At 27.9% G+C, this 15,909-nt stretch overlaps 3 protein-coding genes across 4 annotated transcripts; 2 read left to right on the top strand and 1 right to left on the bottom strand.

Annotated features, from left to right (window-relative positions):
• The first annotated feature begins 355 nt into the window (after positions 1-355).
• Positions 356-1,461, top strand: LOC108458064 (germin-like protein subfamily 2 member 4). The gene is made up of 2 exons (XM_017757304.2): positions 356-653; positions 746-1,461. The coding sequence occupies exons 1-2, from the start codon at positions 545-547 to the stop codon at positions 1,285-1,287; spliced, it is 651 nt and encodes a 216-aa protein (XP_017612793.1). The 5' UTR covers positions 356-544; the 3' UTR covers positions 1,288-1,461.
• A 3,346-nt stretch (positions 1,462-4,807) lies between these two features.
• LOC108459988 (uncharacterized) lies at positions 4,808-5,953 on the bottom strand. Of its 2 annotated transcripts, none has more exons than XM_053023604.1 (5): positions 5,827-5,953; positions 5,630-5,697; positions 5,385-5,537; positions 5,231-5,304; positions 4,808-5,133 (listed from the first exon to the last, which is right to left on the bottom strand). In XM_053023604.1, the coding sequence occupies exons 2-5, from the start codon at positions 5,675-5,677 to the stop codon at positions 4,998-5,000; spliced, it is 411 nt and encodes a 136-aa protein (XP_052879564.1). In that variant the 5' UTR covers positions 5,678-5,697; positions 5,827-5,953; the 3' UTR covers positions 4,808-4,997. The 2 variants fall into 2 exon arrangements, with proteins under 2 accessions (XP_052879564.1, XP_017614864.1); XM_017759375.2 differs by having other exon boundaries at positions 5,630-5,683; positions 5,827-5,934.
• A 1,918-nt stretch (positions 5,954-7,871) lies between these two features.
• Positions 7,872-14,425, top strand: LOC108458943 (mannan endo-1,4-beta-mannosidase 4-like). The gene is made up of 5 exons (XM_017758330.2): positions 7,872-8,258; positions 8,363-8,557; positions 9,106-9,228; positions 12,378-12,583; positions 13,875-14,425. The coding sequence occupies exons 1-5, from the start codon at positions 7,872-7,874 to the stop codon at positions 14,242-14,244; spliced, it is 1,281 nt and encodes a 426-aa protein (XP_017613819.1). The 3' UTR covers positions 14,245-14,425.
• Positions 14,426-15,909: the final 1,484 nt, after the last annotated feature.

Genomic DNA, 15,909 nt, shown 5'->3' with positions numbered 1-15,909 from the left:
GAACCCTACTAAATGGGGTCAAATTTGGTTGCTAAAGTATTTAGGTAACTACAATCAGGTTTCTCAACTATTAATAAATTTACATTTTAATAATTTAATTTTAAAAAGTTATAAGTTGATGCATTAAAACTTTCCAACAGTTCAATAACTTTACCCTGCAATAAATAGTAAGGTAACGGGATTTGAGTCTGCTATTAAGTTAACAGGGACAATGACGAAGCTGTAACTTTTTTTAAATTAAATGACTAAAATGTAAATTTATGATAATTGAGTGACTTAGGTGTAATTTAACCTATTTGTTTTTATTTGCAATTAAACAAATTGCTTTGCTTGGAACCCAACCCAATCCTGTTTTCGAAAACTTCACTGTCACACCAATAATTTTATTCCACCCAAACCACATAACCCATTTTCTTCCCATATAAAAGTAAACACAACAGCCTCCTTTCTCTACCAACAATCAAAACCAAATACCTTTAGTTTTTTTTAAGCTTTAAAATCTATAATTGTTTACCTTTTTGCTTCACTTGATTGTTAAATCTCCATGGCTGCCAAGGTTTTTGCATATTTTGTCGCTTTGGTTGCTGTCTTCAGCGTCGCCAAATCTGACCCTGATCTCCTCCAAGATATCTGCGTAGCCGATACATCTTCAGGTAATTAAAACAAAAGTCAACAGTTTGATCTAAACAAATAATACCCTTTTTTCTAGCTAACATAAATCATGTATGTATGTATGTATCTGTAGGGGTGAAGGTGAATGGATTTGCATGCAAGAAGGATGCCGATGTAACGGAAAATGATTTCTTCTTTAGTGGCTTAGCCAAGCCGGCGGTGGTCAACAACTCGGTGGGATCGGTGGTGACCGGAGCCAATGTTGAGAAAATCCCAGGGTTGAACACCCTTGGGGTGTCGCTTTCTCGTATTGACTATCAACCTGGCGGACTTAACCCACCTCACACTCACCCACGCGCCACCGAGATCATCTTTGTTCTCGATGGTGAATTGGATGTGGGGTTCATCACCACTGCCAACAAGTTGATCTCCAAATCCTTAAAAAAAGGAGACATTTTCGTGTTCCCTAAAGGTTTGGTTCATTTCCAGCAGAACAACGGCAAAGAACCGGCATCGGTCATCTCCGGCTTCAACAGCCAATTGCCGGGAACTCAGTCGATTGCCGTTACCTTGTTTGGTTCAACACCAGCAGTGCCGGACCATGTGTTGACCAAGGCATTCCAAATTGGTACCAAAGAAGTCAACAAGATCAAAAGCAGACTTTCCCCTAAGTAAGAAAAAAAAAGAAGAAGAAGGTAATTTGAGTTTTGAGGTGAAAAATCATAAAATTGTTTCTTTGGAGTTGAATAATGTAATTTAAATTACCAAAATAAGTTCACTTTGAGGCAATATAATCAACATACTATCATGTATTGAATATTTGAAGTATTTCACACGATATTTATTTTATGAGGTTTGGTATTTTTTTATCTGTTATTTTTATTCGCCTAGAATTATTTATATAATCTTTTCTTAATCTCTAAATAGGAATATAGTACATTTTAATATATTTAAATTTACGTTTTCTGTATTGATAATAATATTCATATTAATTGAATTAAAACTTAATTAATTATATAAATATTCATACTAATTAAATTAATATTCAATTACCTGCGTAATTTGGTAATATGATTATGTTTTCACTCAAACCAATGAGTTTTTCATTATTTAAAATACATAAGGTAGCTTAAAATATAATATGAATTATAAAATTCAACACTATCATTTTCATATGGCGCAAAAGTTTGTGATAATTATCAGTTTGTCAAATTACCAACTCATTTACCTTGTATGACCAAACTTCCATTTTTGAAAATTAAGTCATTTAATAGATATAAAAGTCAATTAAATATCTTGCAATAAATGAATTAGAAAATATTAAAACTAAAATTTCTTTAGCAATATAATATACCCCATGATTCTAGAAGATGATTTAACCAAAATTGAAAATAGGCCTAATAAACACAATGATGGAATTTATTCTTAAACAATAAATTGAAAGTATATTCTGTAACTGAAATTAGAAAATCAAAGTCAACTCAAAAATTCCTATTTATGTTTACTTCCTATTTTCGATACATGATTCATTTATAAATATACTTTTATATATATACAACAATTATATATTATGTATATTAGAACTTTTATATGTATGTGAAAATTATGTACTTAGAATACATTATTTTTAATAATGAAATATTTAATTTAAAATTAATTAATAAAATAGATTAAATTATAAATAAAATGAAATTTAAGCACATAAATATATTATTTTAGGAATGTTAAATGCAGTACAATGGTTTATCATGATGTTGTCATCAATTTTGAGTTATAGTCAAGTTGACTACTAACACCAACTCAATCAACAACATTATCAATATATACAACTGATTAAGGTAAAAATGTATAATAATATTAAAAAGTGAATTTAATATTAAAATAAAGATTTAATTTAGTGATAATGTTAATGTTTTATTGATATGAATATTACAGAGTTCAAATGTCATCCCATGTAAGTTTTTTATTTGTGTTTTTTAAAATATAAAGACTAAAATACACTCAAATAATATAACTTATTTTAATTATAAAATGATATTTCCTTAATTTTCCTAATTGAAATGGTTTCACAAGACACTAACTCAATTAGGGACTTAAATCATACTAAAATTCAATAACACATAAATGTGTAGAAATTATAAATATGAGTATAGACATAAAAATATATAAAATGTATATAACAAATATAGTTATTAAAGTTTTATATAAGAATAAAAATTGTTTTACTTCAAATTGTAAATGAAAAATTTTATATACATGGTGTCTTTCGTTCACATTTTATTATAGATAATTCTTTTATTAATTTATAAAAATATAAAAAAACATAAACCCCACATAAATATATAATTTACTTAGCAAATAAAATAGGTTTTGATAAATCTCTAATTGAGTTGAAACCTAAGCGATAGGTGACATCAATTCAATAAAAACTTAACAAATAATATAGATACATAATAGGAAAGAAAACCAAAAGAAAGAATATAATATAATATTTATGAGAAGTGTCCATACTTTTATAAACACAATTATTCATAAACATATTTCTATACGAAGAGTTGTGTCTTTTTTTAATTAATTTCATTATAAGTTTTTATCATATTTATTCTTTTTATATAATGCTTAAAATTTTCTATATTCCTCTTCGACTCTTAAATAGGAAGATAATACTTCAACGCACTCAAACTCACATTATCCTATATCGATAACAAAATCAATGTCAATCGAGCTAAAACTCAATTAGTAAAATTATCTTTTTTAAAGAGAAGCATAAGTGTATCCCTTAGTACTCTATATATATATATAGACACAATAATCAAAATTGAGTTCATAAGTGACTTACACAAACATTCTTTTTAAATGTTTTCTCTAAATTCATTTTGATTTGTTAAAATGATTTAAGTATAGTCAAATTATTCCAACTCAAAATAAAAGCATTGTATCCTAAAAATGTTGGACACAATAAAAAAAAAAAGCAACTCTTAAAAGAATTTTTATAAAAGTTTATAATTTATAATTCATAATTTTCCGATTTCATTTCCAACTAAAATTTTTATACAACAATAGGGTTAAACAAATTACGAGTGCCAATTTTAATTATTTTTAATTTGTTCAATATTATATAAAATCATATTTTGAATTGCGATTAATTATGTATATAAAAATATGGAAGAGAGAAGAAGGAAAGATAGCTGCAGTTATACTACATGGCAACCACTATGAATCTGCAAATATTGGTTTCTTATTTATAGAGGGGAAAATTTATTTTGTTAATAAGTGGAACCATACAGCACAGTTTGTCCTAATGGATTACACCCATATAGCACATGCCTGATGCCATATTCGAATCCAACTTTCGGATCCATTCAATTGCTTACACATGATTTCACGTTCTTCAAATGCAAGAGAAATTGTATTTTGTTTTTATTGTTTTTAAATGATCAATTTCTACCATTAGCATCATTTAATCTGCGGTTATTTTAATATATGAACATTTTTAAATTTTAAAGTTTTTATATAAACTCTAAAATTAACAATAACCTATCTTTTATTTTAAAAAATAGATAAACATATTTCAACGTACTTAAATTCACATCTTATTGCACTAATAACAATATCAATTAAACTAAAATTTAATTAACTAAATTTTAAAATTTTTATTCTTACTAAAAAAATAATCATTAGGCTCATTAAGTTAAATTATATTATTTCTAAAATATTAAATGACAAATATATTATTACATATACAGTGTCATGTCAAAATATTTTCACATAATATGAACAAAAAAGTGATTGATTTTAGTTAATGAATTAATAATTACAACACTAAAATTTCAAATTTTAAAAATATAGGAAGTGAAAATTAGATTAGAGAAACCAAATCTATAATTTATAACTTATACCTGTGTGAAACTAATAGCAAAATTTGACATAAAAATTTTATTATTATTATTGAGGTCAAAACTGAAATTTCAAAAGAAAAACATAAATTAATTCTACAAATTACTCATATTATATTTACTAATAGCAGAATGATATTTTTAAAATATACACAAGTAACATAACAAAATAAGTCATGGCTTAAAGGGAAGAAAATTGTCCGCTTAATAGTGAAAAGAGCAATGAATATATGGATCCGAATCATCATATCTATTGCTAAGAGCTGAATTTACATATGAATAAACTACCTCACAAACAATTTTGGCATATTATAATTCCATTAGCCAAACAGGTAAGGAATCAAGGATTCAAAATGTTTGAAACTAATCTACTATTCAAATTGATTAAAACTAATTACTTGCATTAACAAATCTCACTTCACTTGATTTCCATGAAAAAAAGAAAGAAAATGCTAATTGGAATTGGATTACCTTAGGAGATTTTACCTTTCAAGATTCAGAAAAGGGATTCTGAAGTAAAAAACGAGCATTACTCAACAGAGCAGTTGCCTCCTCATTTGATGCATCCATCAGTCTCAGTTCCTTGATCTCTTCCTGCCATTTCTCCATTTGTTCTTTATGTATCCTTCAAAAAAATATTAAAATAAAACAATTTTTTTTTTAAAAAGAAATCTCCTCCGATTTTAGATTTGAATACATAAGTAATAGGTGTAGAATCTTACATGATCAGCCGCTCTTCAAAATCGTTACTCAATTCCTTGAACATTGATTTTCCTGATTCTAACAGCTCCGAGACCTCCATGAAATTATTAAAAAGGAAATGAAATAATTAAAATTATTGTGAATATCTAGCTGCTTATGCAAAATTACAGTTACCAGTTGAGTGAAGCGCTTAATCTTTTCAAGAATGTGAGAGATATTGAATTCCATTTCTTCAGATCCAACGATGATTGCCTCAGATTGTTCTTTCTCTGTTATTTCCTCCATAATAGTTCCATTGCTTATGTGATCTTCTTGTTTCTCTCCCACCTAACGTTTTAGAACAAAATCACATACTAATTTGATTGAAAATAAAAAGAAAATAAAGAAAAAATAAGAAGAGAAATCAAGGAAGCTTTTACGTCTGGTTTCATGCGTTTTCTGGAAGCTTCATTCGTTGCACTTTCCATTTTATCCTTAAAAGTTAAAACTGAATATCTCTCATCATCAAAACCAAAAATAGTGAAGGAAAATTTGACTAAAAAAAAGGAAAAAAGAAAAAATTTCTTCGCGTTATAAAATTAATCGAACAATTAAATCATAAAGAAAAATTTCATACCGCAGAGAAAGTGAGAGCGAGAATCGAAGTTGAAAGTTGAAAATTGAGGAGAATGCTCAGAAGAGAAAATCCTCTCGTTTTTCAAATTTGGATTGAGAAGCGCGCGCCAAATTTAGATTTATTTCGTGTCGATATCCATATGGTGGGCCGAAATGAAATGGGTTTTATAGGCCCCAAAATTACGTAAAATGGGGTTTCTAAGTTTTGGTCCACGTAAGGCTTTTTTTCGAGGAATATGGTTAGATATATTTATGGGCCAGACTTAAATAATAGTAGTTTTAGAAATTTTCTTTGTTCAGGCTTGGCTCGGTCTGAAATATGAATTAGTAAAATTTTCAAGTCTAGCCTTATATAGAATGGTGAATATACTTCAGAGGTCCCTCTATTATAAGAACCTAATCAAATTAATTCTTATACTATTAAATGGATCATTTTAGTAATTGTATTATTAAAAAGAATCCACAAATGCCCCATTAGAATAGAGGTAATATTTCATGTTTAAAAATATAATTTACTATTTAAAAGAGTTAACATTTTAAAACTTCTTTTATGATTTTGTAAACGAAATCTTTTATTTGGAATTGAATTACAACTGAAGCGAATAATAGACATTTTTATACAATAAATGTTAACTCTTATACAATTTAGACTTATTTGATTCTTTTTAACAATATAGGGATTAAATTGATTTGGTGTCTATAATGCAGGACCTCTCATATACTTTAACGAGTTTTTAATCCTACAAGAAAGATTTATTTTAAAATATTTAAATATAAATTAACATCATTTAATGGTTTTTAATCTCATTTATGGAATTAATTTTTCTTTTTAAATCAATGCACCAAACAATTATCTTTTAACTAATATTTATGAAATTAAATAATTATTTTCATATTTTTTTATTTAATGATGAGATGGAATGAAATTATTCGGTAATAATGTTAGGTGTATTAAACTCATACACTGACAATACATCAAACATTGTTGCTAATAAAAATGTCGAAACTTAACCCCACTTGATGAATTGGACTTAGAATTGAAGACATATTAGGATCAGTTCATGCTAATATCTTTAACCAACAACCAAAGTTTTCAAAACTAAATTAATTAAATTAAATAATTTAAAAAAAAAACTTTTAATTTAATTAATTTTTAATTCAATTCAATAATTTGTATTAAATTATGAATCATTCAACTAACGTTTTATTCTAAATCAATACTTTAATTGATTTTTGATATAATCAATTCTACTTACCAATTCAATTCGAAAACCTTAGCGGGGACTTAACATGTTTGTGGCACGTCACTCTAGACTTGCTACTAGCTGTTCTTTATTAATGCATTCGATTCTTTAGGTCACATAAATTGATACGCCTTATGTAATAAATCAAGGACTGCCATATAACAAATATAGATAATTTGTCTTATTTTATCAAGCTGTCTTATAGAAATTTAAATAAAAAAATTAGTAGTAACTAAATTATGAGTATGTTTTTAATTTGATTATAAAACTATTCAGAACTTTTGATTTAAGAATTAAGATGTTAAAATTGATGTTATATAATTTTTTATGTTCGCATTGTCAGCACTAATCGAAAGGTTTTTCTCATTCTCTATTATAACTTTGTTTTTTTTTTTTGAAACAACTTTAGACGTCATGAATCTGTGAATCAAAATTCAAACAACTCCGATTGCTTACATTGACCGTCAAATTGACTTGAATCTAATGTATGTTCTACTACTTGTCAATGGGTATCGATCCACTACACTGATCGTCAAATCATTACTTAGAGTTCGCTGGCAAAATTTTTTTTCAAAAAAACTTAACTATACAGTGACTTAAATAAAAACTTTTAAATAATTCAGTAACCTGAAAACTTTCGAATAATTTAATGACCAGAACAAAAATTTACTCATAATTTAGTGATTAATGATGCAGTTTACCCTAAAAGAAATAGCAATTTTCTCTATTTAAATCCATTTACCCTCCACAACCTTTCCCATCTCTCCCAACTTCCATTTTCTTTTCTCCGAACTGTAAAATCATGACTATATTTTCTTGTGCTTCATTGTCGCTAACCAATAGGAAACGAAACCATTGGTTCCATTGTTTCATCTTGCTATCCCTAACATCAACCACCTTCCACCGTGAAACCCACAATGCTGCGGTTGATCACCCAATCGGCAGTACCTTCGTCCAAACAAAAGGAACCAACTTCGTCATCAACGGAAACCCATTATACTTAAACGGCTTCAATGCTTATTGGATGATGATATTTGCATCAGACCCATCAACAAGAAACAAGGTCACAAACACATTCCGACAAGCCTCCAAGCACGGCATGAACATTGCAAGAACTTGGGCTTTTAACGATGGTGATTACATGCCTCTTCAAACATCTCCTGGTTCTTACAATGAAGACGTGTTCAAGGTATAATTTTTATTTTATTTTTTGGTATTATTATCGGGTACTCTGGCCATTATAGCTAACATTGGTTCCTATATATATATATATATATATATATATATTTACAGGGGCTGGATTTTGTTGTAGCAGAAGCAAAGAAGTTTAAAATTCACTTGATTTTGAGTTTAGTGAATAATTTTAAAGATTTTGGAGGAAAAGGAAAATATGTTCAATGGGCAAAGCAACGAGGTCAGGACCTGGAAAATGAAGATGACTTTTATACAAACTCACTTGTTAAAGAATACTACAAGAATCACGTTAAGGTACTTGTATTTTTTTTGCTTAATTTCAAATTGACCCCAAAATTATTCCCTGTTTTTCCACTTATGTATTTTTTTTTTTTGTTAAAAGTGGTATTTAAACTATTAATTGAGGTAAAATGAGGTAAAATTAATAGTTTAAGCTGGACATCTACGTTGGCATTTAAAACTCATTTTATCTGTCACACCGGACTGTCATTTGAAAGATAATAGATCTTAATGGTAAAGTGACCATTTCGTAACAAAACGATAATATAAATGACTAAAACGTAACATTTCAAACATAAATAATTAAAATGTCACTTGAAGCAAATAAAAGTGACTATTTTAATGATTTACCTTCTTTCTTATCCTTTTTCTTTTCGGATAAGGAGGATAAGATCTTTGATATTTAATATTAGGGTTGACAACTATGTTTGCAGGCAGGGAATATTTTAGTTGATTAATTCTTATAGGGGTGATTGATAAGGTTTTTTTTAATTGAAAAATATGGGGGTATATTTGCAATTCTTTATTAACTTATGGATCGTGAGAAAAATATAATTCTGCAGGCAGTGTTGATGAGAAATAACACAATTACTGGAGTGTTATATAAAGATGATCCTACCATTTTTGCTTGGGAGCTCATCAATGAACCTCATTGCCCCACTGACCCTACGGGGGCTCTTTTTCAGGTTTCAATTATCTCTTTCTCTCACTATGTGGAATCCATTTCATGCTAGTTGTGCTCAATCGGTTAAATTTAGTTATTAGTCTTTGTATTTTATGAAAGTACATTTATACTTTAATTTGGTCATTTTAATTATTCTCTTTTTAGATTAAAAACTTCAATTCTCACCAAATAATAACTGTTAAATTTATTAAATCAAGTTTTTAATTTTCAAAATCTAATATGACAAACATATTATTATATGTGTAATGTCACATCAATTTGTTATTTTCATATATCACTCGCTAAAATTCAATTAATAGATTAACGACTATTATTTGTATTAAGACAAAATTTTCGAAATTCACAAAGTATAAGAACTTAGAATAATCTAATTGAAGAATATAAACCAAATCTACAACTGTAAACATAGTTCAATACTAATAATTGGATTTCACCAAATGAATTTAACTGCTACTATTTCTGTCAGAACTAAATTTTCGAAATTCGAAAAGTACATGTACTAAAATTTATCAAATTAAAGTACAAGGACTAAATCTATAACTTTCACAAAGTACAGGTACTAATAGCAAAATTTAACCTTTACTCATTACATGTTGAGTCTTGCTTTTGGGTGAATGCAACTTGGAGGTCCCTCTATTTTAGAGACCTAATCAAATTGGTCCTACTATTAAATAGATTAATTTAGTCTCGTACTATTAAAAAAGAACCAAATAAGGTCAAATTGAAATAAAGTTAACATTTTCGTTTAAAAAAAATCATTTAATGTATCTTTATTTGAAATTGATCAGCAATTGAAAAAAATATTTTTTTAAAACAATAAATATTAACTCCGTTACAATTTTTACTTTTGTGGTCATTTTAATAGTATAAGAACTAAATTTATCTATTTAACAATAAAAGATTTAATTTAATTTAGCTCCTATACAACACGGATCTCTTAGGTACTCTAATCCTTACCTTCGTCACAATCAAGTTGGACCTTTTTATTTGTGTGTCTTGATGCATAATTCAAATTTACTTTGTTTTATATTTACAACTTCTCAAAATTTTATTATTCTCAAAATGTGTTTTCGTAATTCAAATCTATATCTTCAGATAATAAATAAATATAATAAATATTAAAAATATAATTCCTATTTATGTGTAACGAAAAGACCAAGAACAAGACAGTAATGAAAACAAAATAATTACATTAATCTCATTTCTAAGTATAGTACATGCATGTAACTCCATAGGGAATCATATGAAGAAACTATGAAAGTGGCATATAGAGAAAGAGAATTTGCTTCTTTTGTTGTTTCTGTTTGTTAAAAATAATTCTATTACTTGTTCAATTTCCCTCTAAAAAAAGCTTTCTGCCCCCACTTCACTCAATCTAATTAGCTATATTTAGCATCACCAACTTCTCAATCCTGTTGCTAGGATTTTTGGCCATACTATTATTGGGATTTGCTTTATATGTCTTTTACGCATGTTAACAATAAAATATTTTTTAGTTAATTCACTGAGTTGGTTCTAGAGGTGATTATGAGTTGGGTTGGGCTCAAATAAAAATTTAGGCCTATTTGTTAGGCTCGGGTTTAGCCCGAAAAATGGGCCTAAAAATTTTCCCAAGCACGGCCCAGATAAAATACTAAAAACCTGGTCTGGCCCGTCTATATTAAATTTTTTTTACATAATTTTAAATATATATAATACATCAAAATACTAAAAATATTAAAATAAATATTTCTAAATAAATTAAAATAAATTTTAAAAAATATGTATATTTAAATAATACTAAGATAGATGCAACTTAATAAGAAAATATCTCTAAAATAATAATGAATTAACAATAAAACAAGTGTTATATAATATTCAAACAATAACAACAAAATAGTAGCAACATAATAGTGAAATGGTGGCAAAATAGGAGAAAACAACAATAATATATCATTAAAATAGCAAAAAAATAGCAGATTTAAAACAAACTTTATTTTTTTTGCCCAAATCTTTCCACTTTTTGGGCAGGCCTTTGGGTAGGGCTAGGTGCCCGGGCCCATGAGCAGGTCTAGTTAGTTCATGTAGACTTACTCATGGATCGGGTCATTCGTTTAGGTCTAAAGATTCGCCTAGAAAATGAGAGGGTTTGGACAAAATATAAGGCCCAAAAATGAGTTTGGGTAAAATTTAAGACCCATCTTCTATATGAGTTAGGCTTTGGGCAAGACTTTTTGGTCTAAACACGACCCGAATATATTATGTAATAAAAAATATTATATTAATTACATATGTTAAATAATAATTATATATTTATTTTTATATTAAATCATTAATCTATTAACAATTAAACTCATTACCCAAAACCTAAAAAAACTTATTCAAATAAATAACCCAACCCAAAATATAAAATTTTAAAATATATATTTAATACAATAAAATATTATTATTTTTGTTTTTTAATATAATAAAAAATTATTAATTTATAGAATTTTTTTAATATAAATACTTTTAATGTGTTAGAAAACTTTTATTTTAACTTTTTTAATACATTTAATGTAATTTTAAAAATTATTTTTAAATAAAACCAATATATAAAAAATCAAGTATGAATGGGCCAAGTTAGACTTGGGTTTACCTTTCTTAAATTAAATCAAGCTTGGGCAAAAAAGTAAGCCCCTTTTTAAGGGTTGTTCGGGCCTGAGTTTAAAAAATTAGTCTAGATACCTTACATGGGTCTGACTCGAACCCGGACTAATCCAACCCATAAGCACCTCTAGTGTCACGACACCAACTAAATCAAACACTTTGTATACAAGTAGACTATAGCACATCCAAGCTATGAGTGAAAATTTTATGTAACGAATTTAAATAATTTATATAATAATCAAACATGATTTGGTTTAAATGGTAAAGTAGAGATGTTAAAGATCATAATATTTTAGGTTCGGATGTAACTATTTTTCTAGAGTTTATATGAAAAGATAAAACTATCATCAAAATAATATCAATTTTTTTATAAAAATAATGAGTTTTTGATAACTTTATGTCAAAATTAAAACTCAATTGATGGATAATATAAATTCAATCAATTCTTAAATACAATATATATTTAGCATTCCCATTTTCAGCTGAATTTCTTTTTGGCTCAACTATCTTTACACTTTACAGAACTGGTTAAAAGAAATGGCTGCACATGTTAAGTCCATTGATAATCACCATCTACTGGAGATAGGACTTGAAGGATTTTATGGAGCATCAATGGCAGCCAAGAAACAGTACAATCCAAATAGTTCTCTCACAGGGACTGATTTCATTTCCAATAACCAGATCCCAGAGATTGATTTTGCTACCATTCATATCTACCCTGAGCAATGGTAACATCTCTACTCCTTCATACTTATTTAAACATCTAATTTTACTATTAATTTTTAAATTACGTTATATTTTGACATAATTTGATCCTTTAATTTTATAATATTATTAATAAATCCAAATAGATGATGTTATTAATTGCTTTTGTTAAAAATTAAGGGAAGGGATGAGATAAAATTCCAATTTTTAAGGATCAGAACTAAAAATTGCATTAAAATGGCTCACAATCATCTATCAAAGGTCAAAATGTAAATTTCCATTTAAATTATGCTTACAAGGGCTTAAACTAAATTAATAATTTTAAAAAATTACTATTAGTTAAATATGATTGATTGAATTTTCTTTAACTATACCACTGAATAAGAGTACAAGAAAATCTACATCACTACTTTAATGACATCAACTGTCCATGTTATGAATTTGGTTTTGTTAATAATATTATAAAAGTAAAGAATTAAATTATATCAAATTAAAATTAAAAATAAATCCTAAATTTTAGGGATAAAAGCTATAATTAAACTTGTCAACGAGATATTAGTATTGTTGGCAAAAGCTAAGGTTTTAATCTTTAAGTATTTAAATTTGTGTCTCAATATGTGTAATTAACATACGTGAGTTTTTAGTAGATTTGTCCACGGGCTGGGCCCAAAAGCTCATTCGAAAATTAGGAGAATTTGGATAAAAATTTAGTAAATCTGTCCATGGTTATTTTTTTACTTTTTTTTGTTATTTTTTTATTATTTTAGTATCATTTTACTTTTATGTTATTACTATTTTATTGTTATTATTTGGATATTGTATAACTCTTGTTTTATTATTAATTTTGTTGCTATTTTAGAGGCATTTGCTTATTAAGTTGTACCTATCTTAGTATTATTTAAATATAAATAATTTTTCAATTTATTTTTATTTTGTTGGGAAATATTTATTTTAATATTTTTAGTATTTTGATATATTATATATATTTTTAAAATTATATAAAAAAAGTAATACAAAGTGGTCAAACTCAAGTTTTAGTAATTTTATCCGAGCTGGGCTTTAACAAAATTTTAGGCCCATTTTTCAGACTAAGTCAAGCTTAGCAAATAGGCCTAAAATTTTTATTAGGAGCCCGACCGATAGACACATCTAATCTTTAGTTGAACCATACGTAAATATCATGATTTTTGTCCAGTCATTTCAATTTTTCGTCTGTTTATGCTTTGTATTAATTTAATTTTTATAATAATAGAATTAGAATTAATTTAAAAGAGGGAGTAAATTGATTTTTATTTTCCCCTAATCTAATTACAGGTTACCATCAACAAACTTAAGTGATGATGGCCAGCTTGCTTTTGTTGACAAATGGATCCAAGCCCATATTTTAGATTCCAATTCAGTACTGAAAAAACCACTTCTAATAGGGGAGTTTGGCAAGTCTTCCAGTTTGCAAGGGTACAGCTTAGAGAAGAGAAACAATTATTTCCGGCGTATTTACACCGCCATATACGGCAGCGCTATAGGTGGTGGATCATGTGCCGGTGTGCTGTTTTGGCAACTCTTGACCCTGGGAATGGATCAAGTCGGAGATGGCTATCACGTTGTTTTGGAGCAAAGCCCTTCAACTGCTAAAATCATAGCTCAACAGTCTTGCAAGCTACATCGTCTCTCACAACCAAAATGATAGAACAATTATCAAAACTATGTGGAAGTTGTCGGAAGGTTAAACTATGTTATTAGTTCTTATATTATGTTTAAGTTGTGGATTTATTTTATGTAATTGTACTTGGTTATTTTTAGTAATTGTACTTTTAGAATTTTGAAATTTTAATTCTAATAAAAATCTAATTGTTAAATGCGACAAATATAGTATCACATATATAATATCATGTTAGCAGAGGCAAAGCTAGAAAATTTTTTGGAGGAGTAAAAACTAAGTTATATAATTTTATGAGAGTTAAAATGTAATTTCGCTATTTTAATAGTTTGTATCTTTATAATTTTAAAGGATTATATCAAAATTTTATCATTTTAAAGGCTAAAGTATAATTCTACCATGTACTAATTTAAAATGTCATAAATTTTAAAGGGTCAAATTTTAAATTTCTAAATTTGGGAGTGTCCAGGCTCCTACTATCCCTTTGTTGCCCCCTGCATATTAATTTGCTGTTTTCAAATAATATTCACACACACACAAAAATACAATTAATGAATTTAATTATTGTTGTTGCATCAAAATTAAAATTCTAAAAATATAAAGATTAATAATGAAAAATTTTAAAAATATAAACTAAATATATAATTTTACGGATGGAATAGGACTATTGGCAAAATTCAACCAAATGCATTTAACTATTGCAATTTGGATAGGATTGAAATTTAAATATATATACATATACATATATATATATATATATATTGTAGGTGCTAAAATTAACATGTTGTTGGCCTCATTCTTAATGCGTCTTTGAGTAATTATTCGATGCTAATGGTGAATTTTATATTCCTAATCTTTTAACTTCATCTTTTAACGATAACTATGACGTATATACGGGTAAGTACTAAGGCTCGACGTGGCTTCACCCAAGGATGGTTCCTAAGGTTCACTATATGCGGTATAGTTCTAGGAAAAGGGGTACCCAAACCAGCAGATTCCTCAATCCTCACCCATTATAGGCTCATATAGATAGAGTTCGGTTCGGAGGGATACATTTCCCTATGACCATGCGGAGATGAAAATCTCACGAAATCATAGGTACAAATGTACCCCGGAAGCAATCCACTAGCCTATGCGGAGGTGAAAACCTCACGAAAATGTAGTTTCTTACTCCCACTTGGAAGGTGTGACCACAGTGGTCATGCAATGAAATGCAGTACTATTATACAAGACCCGCACCAAAACAATCACAATCGAATGTAATCAAAAGATACATATTTTTAAAATACATTTTTGGTTTTTGACAAAAGGACAGTAAATAATCGATTTTTATGGCTCGACTCTCAAGTCCCCAGTGGAGTCGCCAAGCTGTCGAAACCATCCTTTGATTTTAAAAAAATTTAAATTTAATAAAAAAAGAGGGAATCGACTTTGGGAAAACCAATGCGTGGAGCCGCTACCGATCTTTTTGTTTTGGTGTGATCGGATCACCTAAGAATTTGGTTATTTTAATAAAACATTTTTGGTTTACTAAAACAACGATTCTGGTCTACGAAAATATGAGAAAACGGGCTCGGGAGTCGGTTACGTATGAGGAAGGATTAGCACCCTCACTACGCCCAAAATTGGTACCAAGTCGATTAAATACTGCCCTTATGTCTAAAATTAAAAATGTTTTTGGAATGTGGTTCT

This window comes from Gossypium arboreum, chromosome 12, assembly GCF_025698485.1.
Source record: "Gossypium arboreum isolate Shixiya-1 chromosome 12, ASM2569848v2, whole genome shotgun sequence".
NCBI classification, from domain to species: Eukaryota; Viridiplantae; Streptophyta; class Magnoliopsida; order Malvales; family Malvaceae; genus Gossypium; species Gossypium arboreum.
This window is presented reverse-complemented; position numbering and strand designations above follow the sequence as displayed.

Coding starts and splice junctions, on each gene's coding strand:
- LOC108458064 (XM_017757304.2), top strand. CDS start 545: ATGGCTGCCAAGGTTTTTGCATATTTTGTCGCTTTGGTTGCTGTCTTC. Junction 654..745: donor CGTAGCCGATACATCTTCAG/GTAATTAAAACA, acceptor ATGTATCTGTAG/GGGTGAAGGTGAATGGATTT.
- LOC108459988 (XM_053023604.1), bottom strand. CDS start 5,677: ATGGAAAGTGCAACGAATGAAGCTTCCAGAAAACGCATGAAACCAGAC. Junction 5,305..5,384: donor TTAAGCGCTTCACTCAACTG/GTAACTGTAATT, acceptor AATTTCATGGAG/GTCTCGGAGCTGTTAGAATC. Junction 5,134..5,230: donor TTTGAAGAGCGGCTGATCAT/GTAAGATTCTAC, acceptor ATTTTTTTGAAG/GATACATAAAGAACAAATGG.
- LOC108458943 (XM_017758330.2), top strand. CDS start 7,872: ATGACTATATTTTCTTGTGCTTCATTGTCGCTAACCAATAGGAAACGA. Junction 9,229..12,377: donor CTACGGGGGCTCTTTTTCAG/GTTTCAATTATC, acceptor TACACTTTACAG/AACTGGTTAAAAGAAATGGC. Junction 12,584..13,874: donor CATATCTACCCTGAGCAATG/GTAACATCTCTA, acceptor ATCTAATTACAG/GTTACCATCAACAAACTTAA.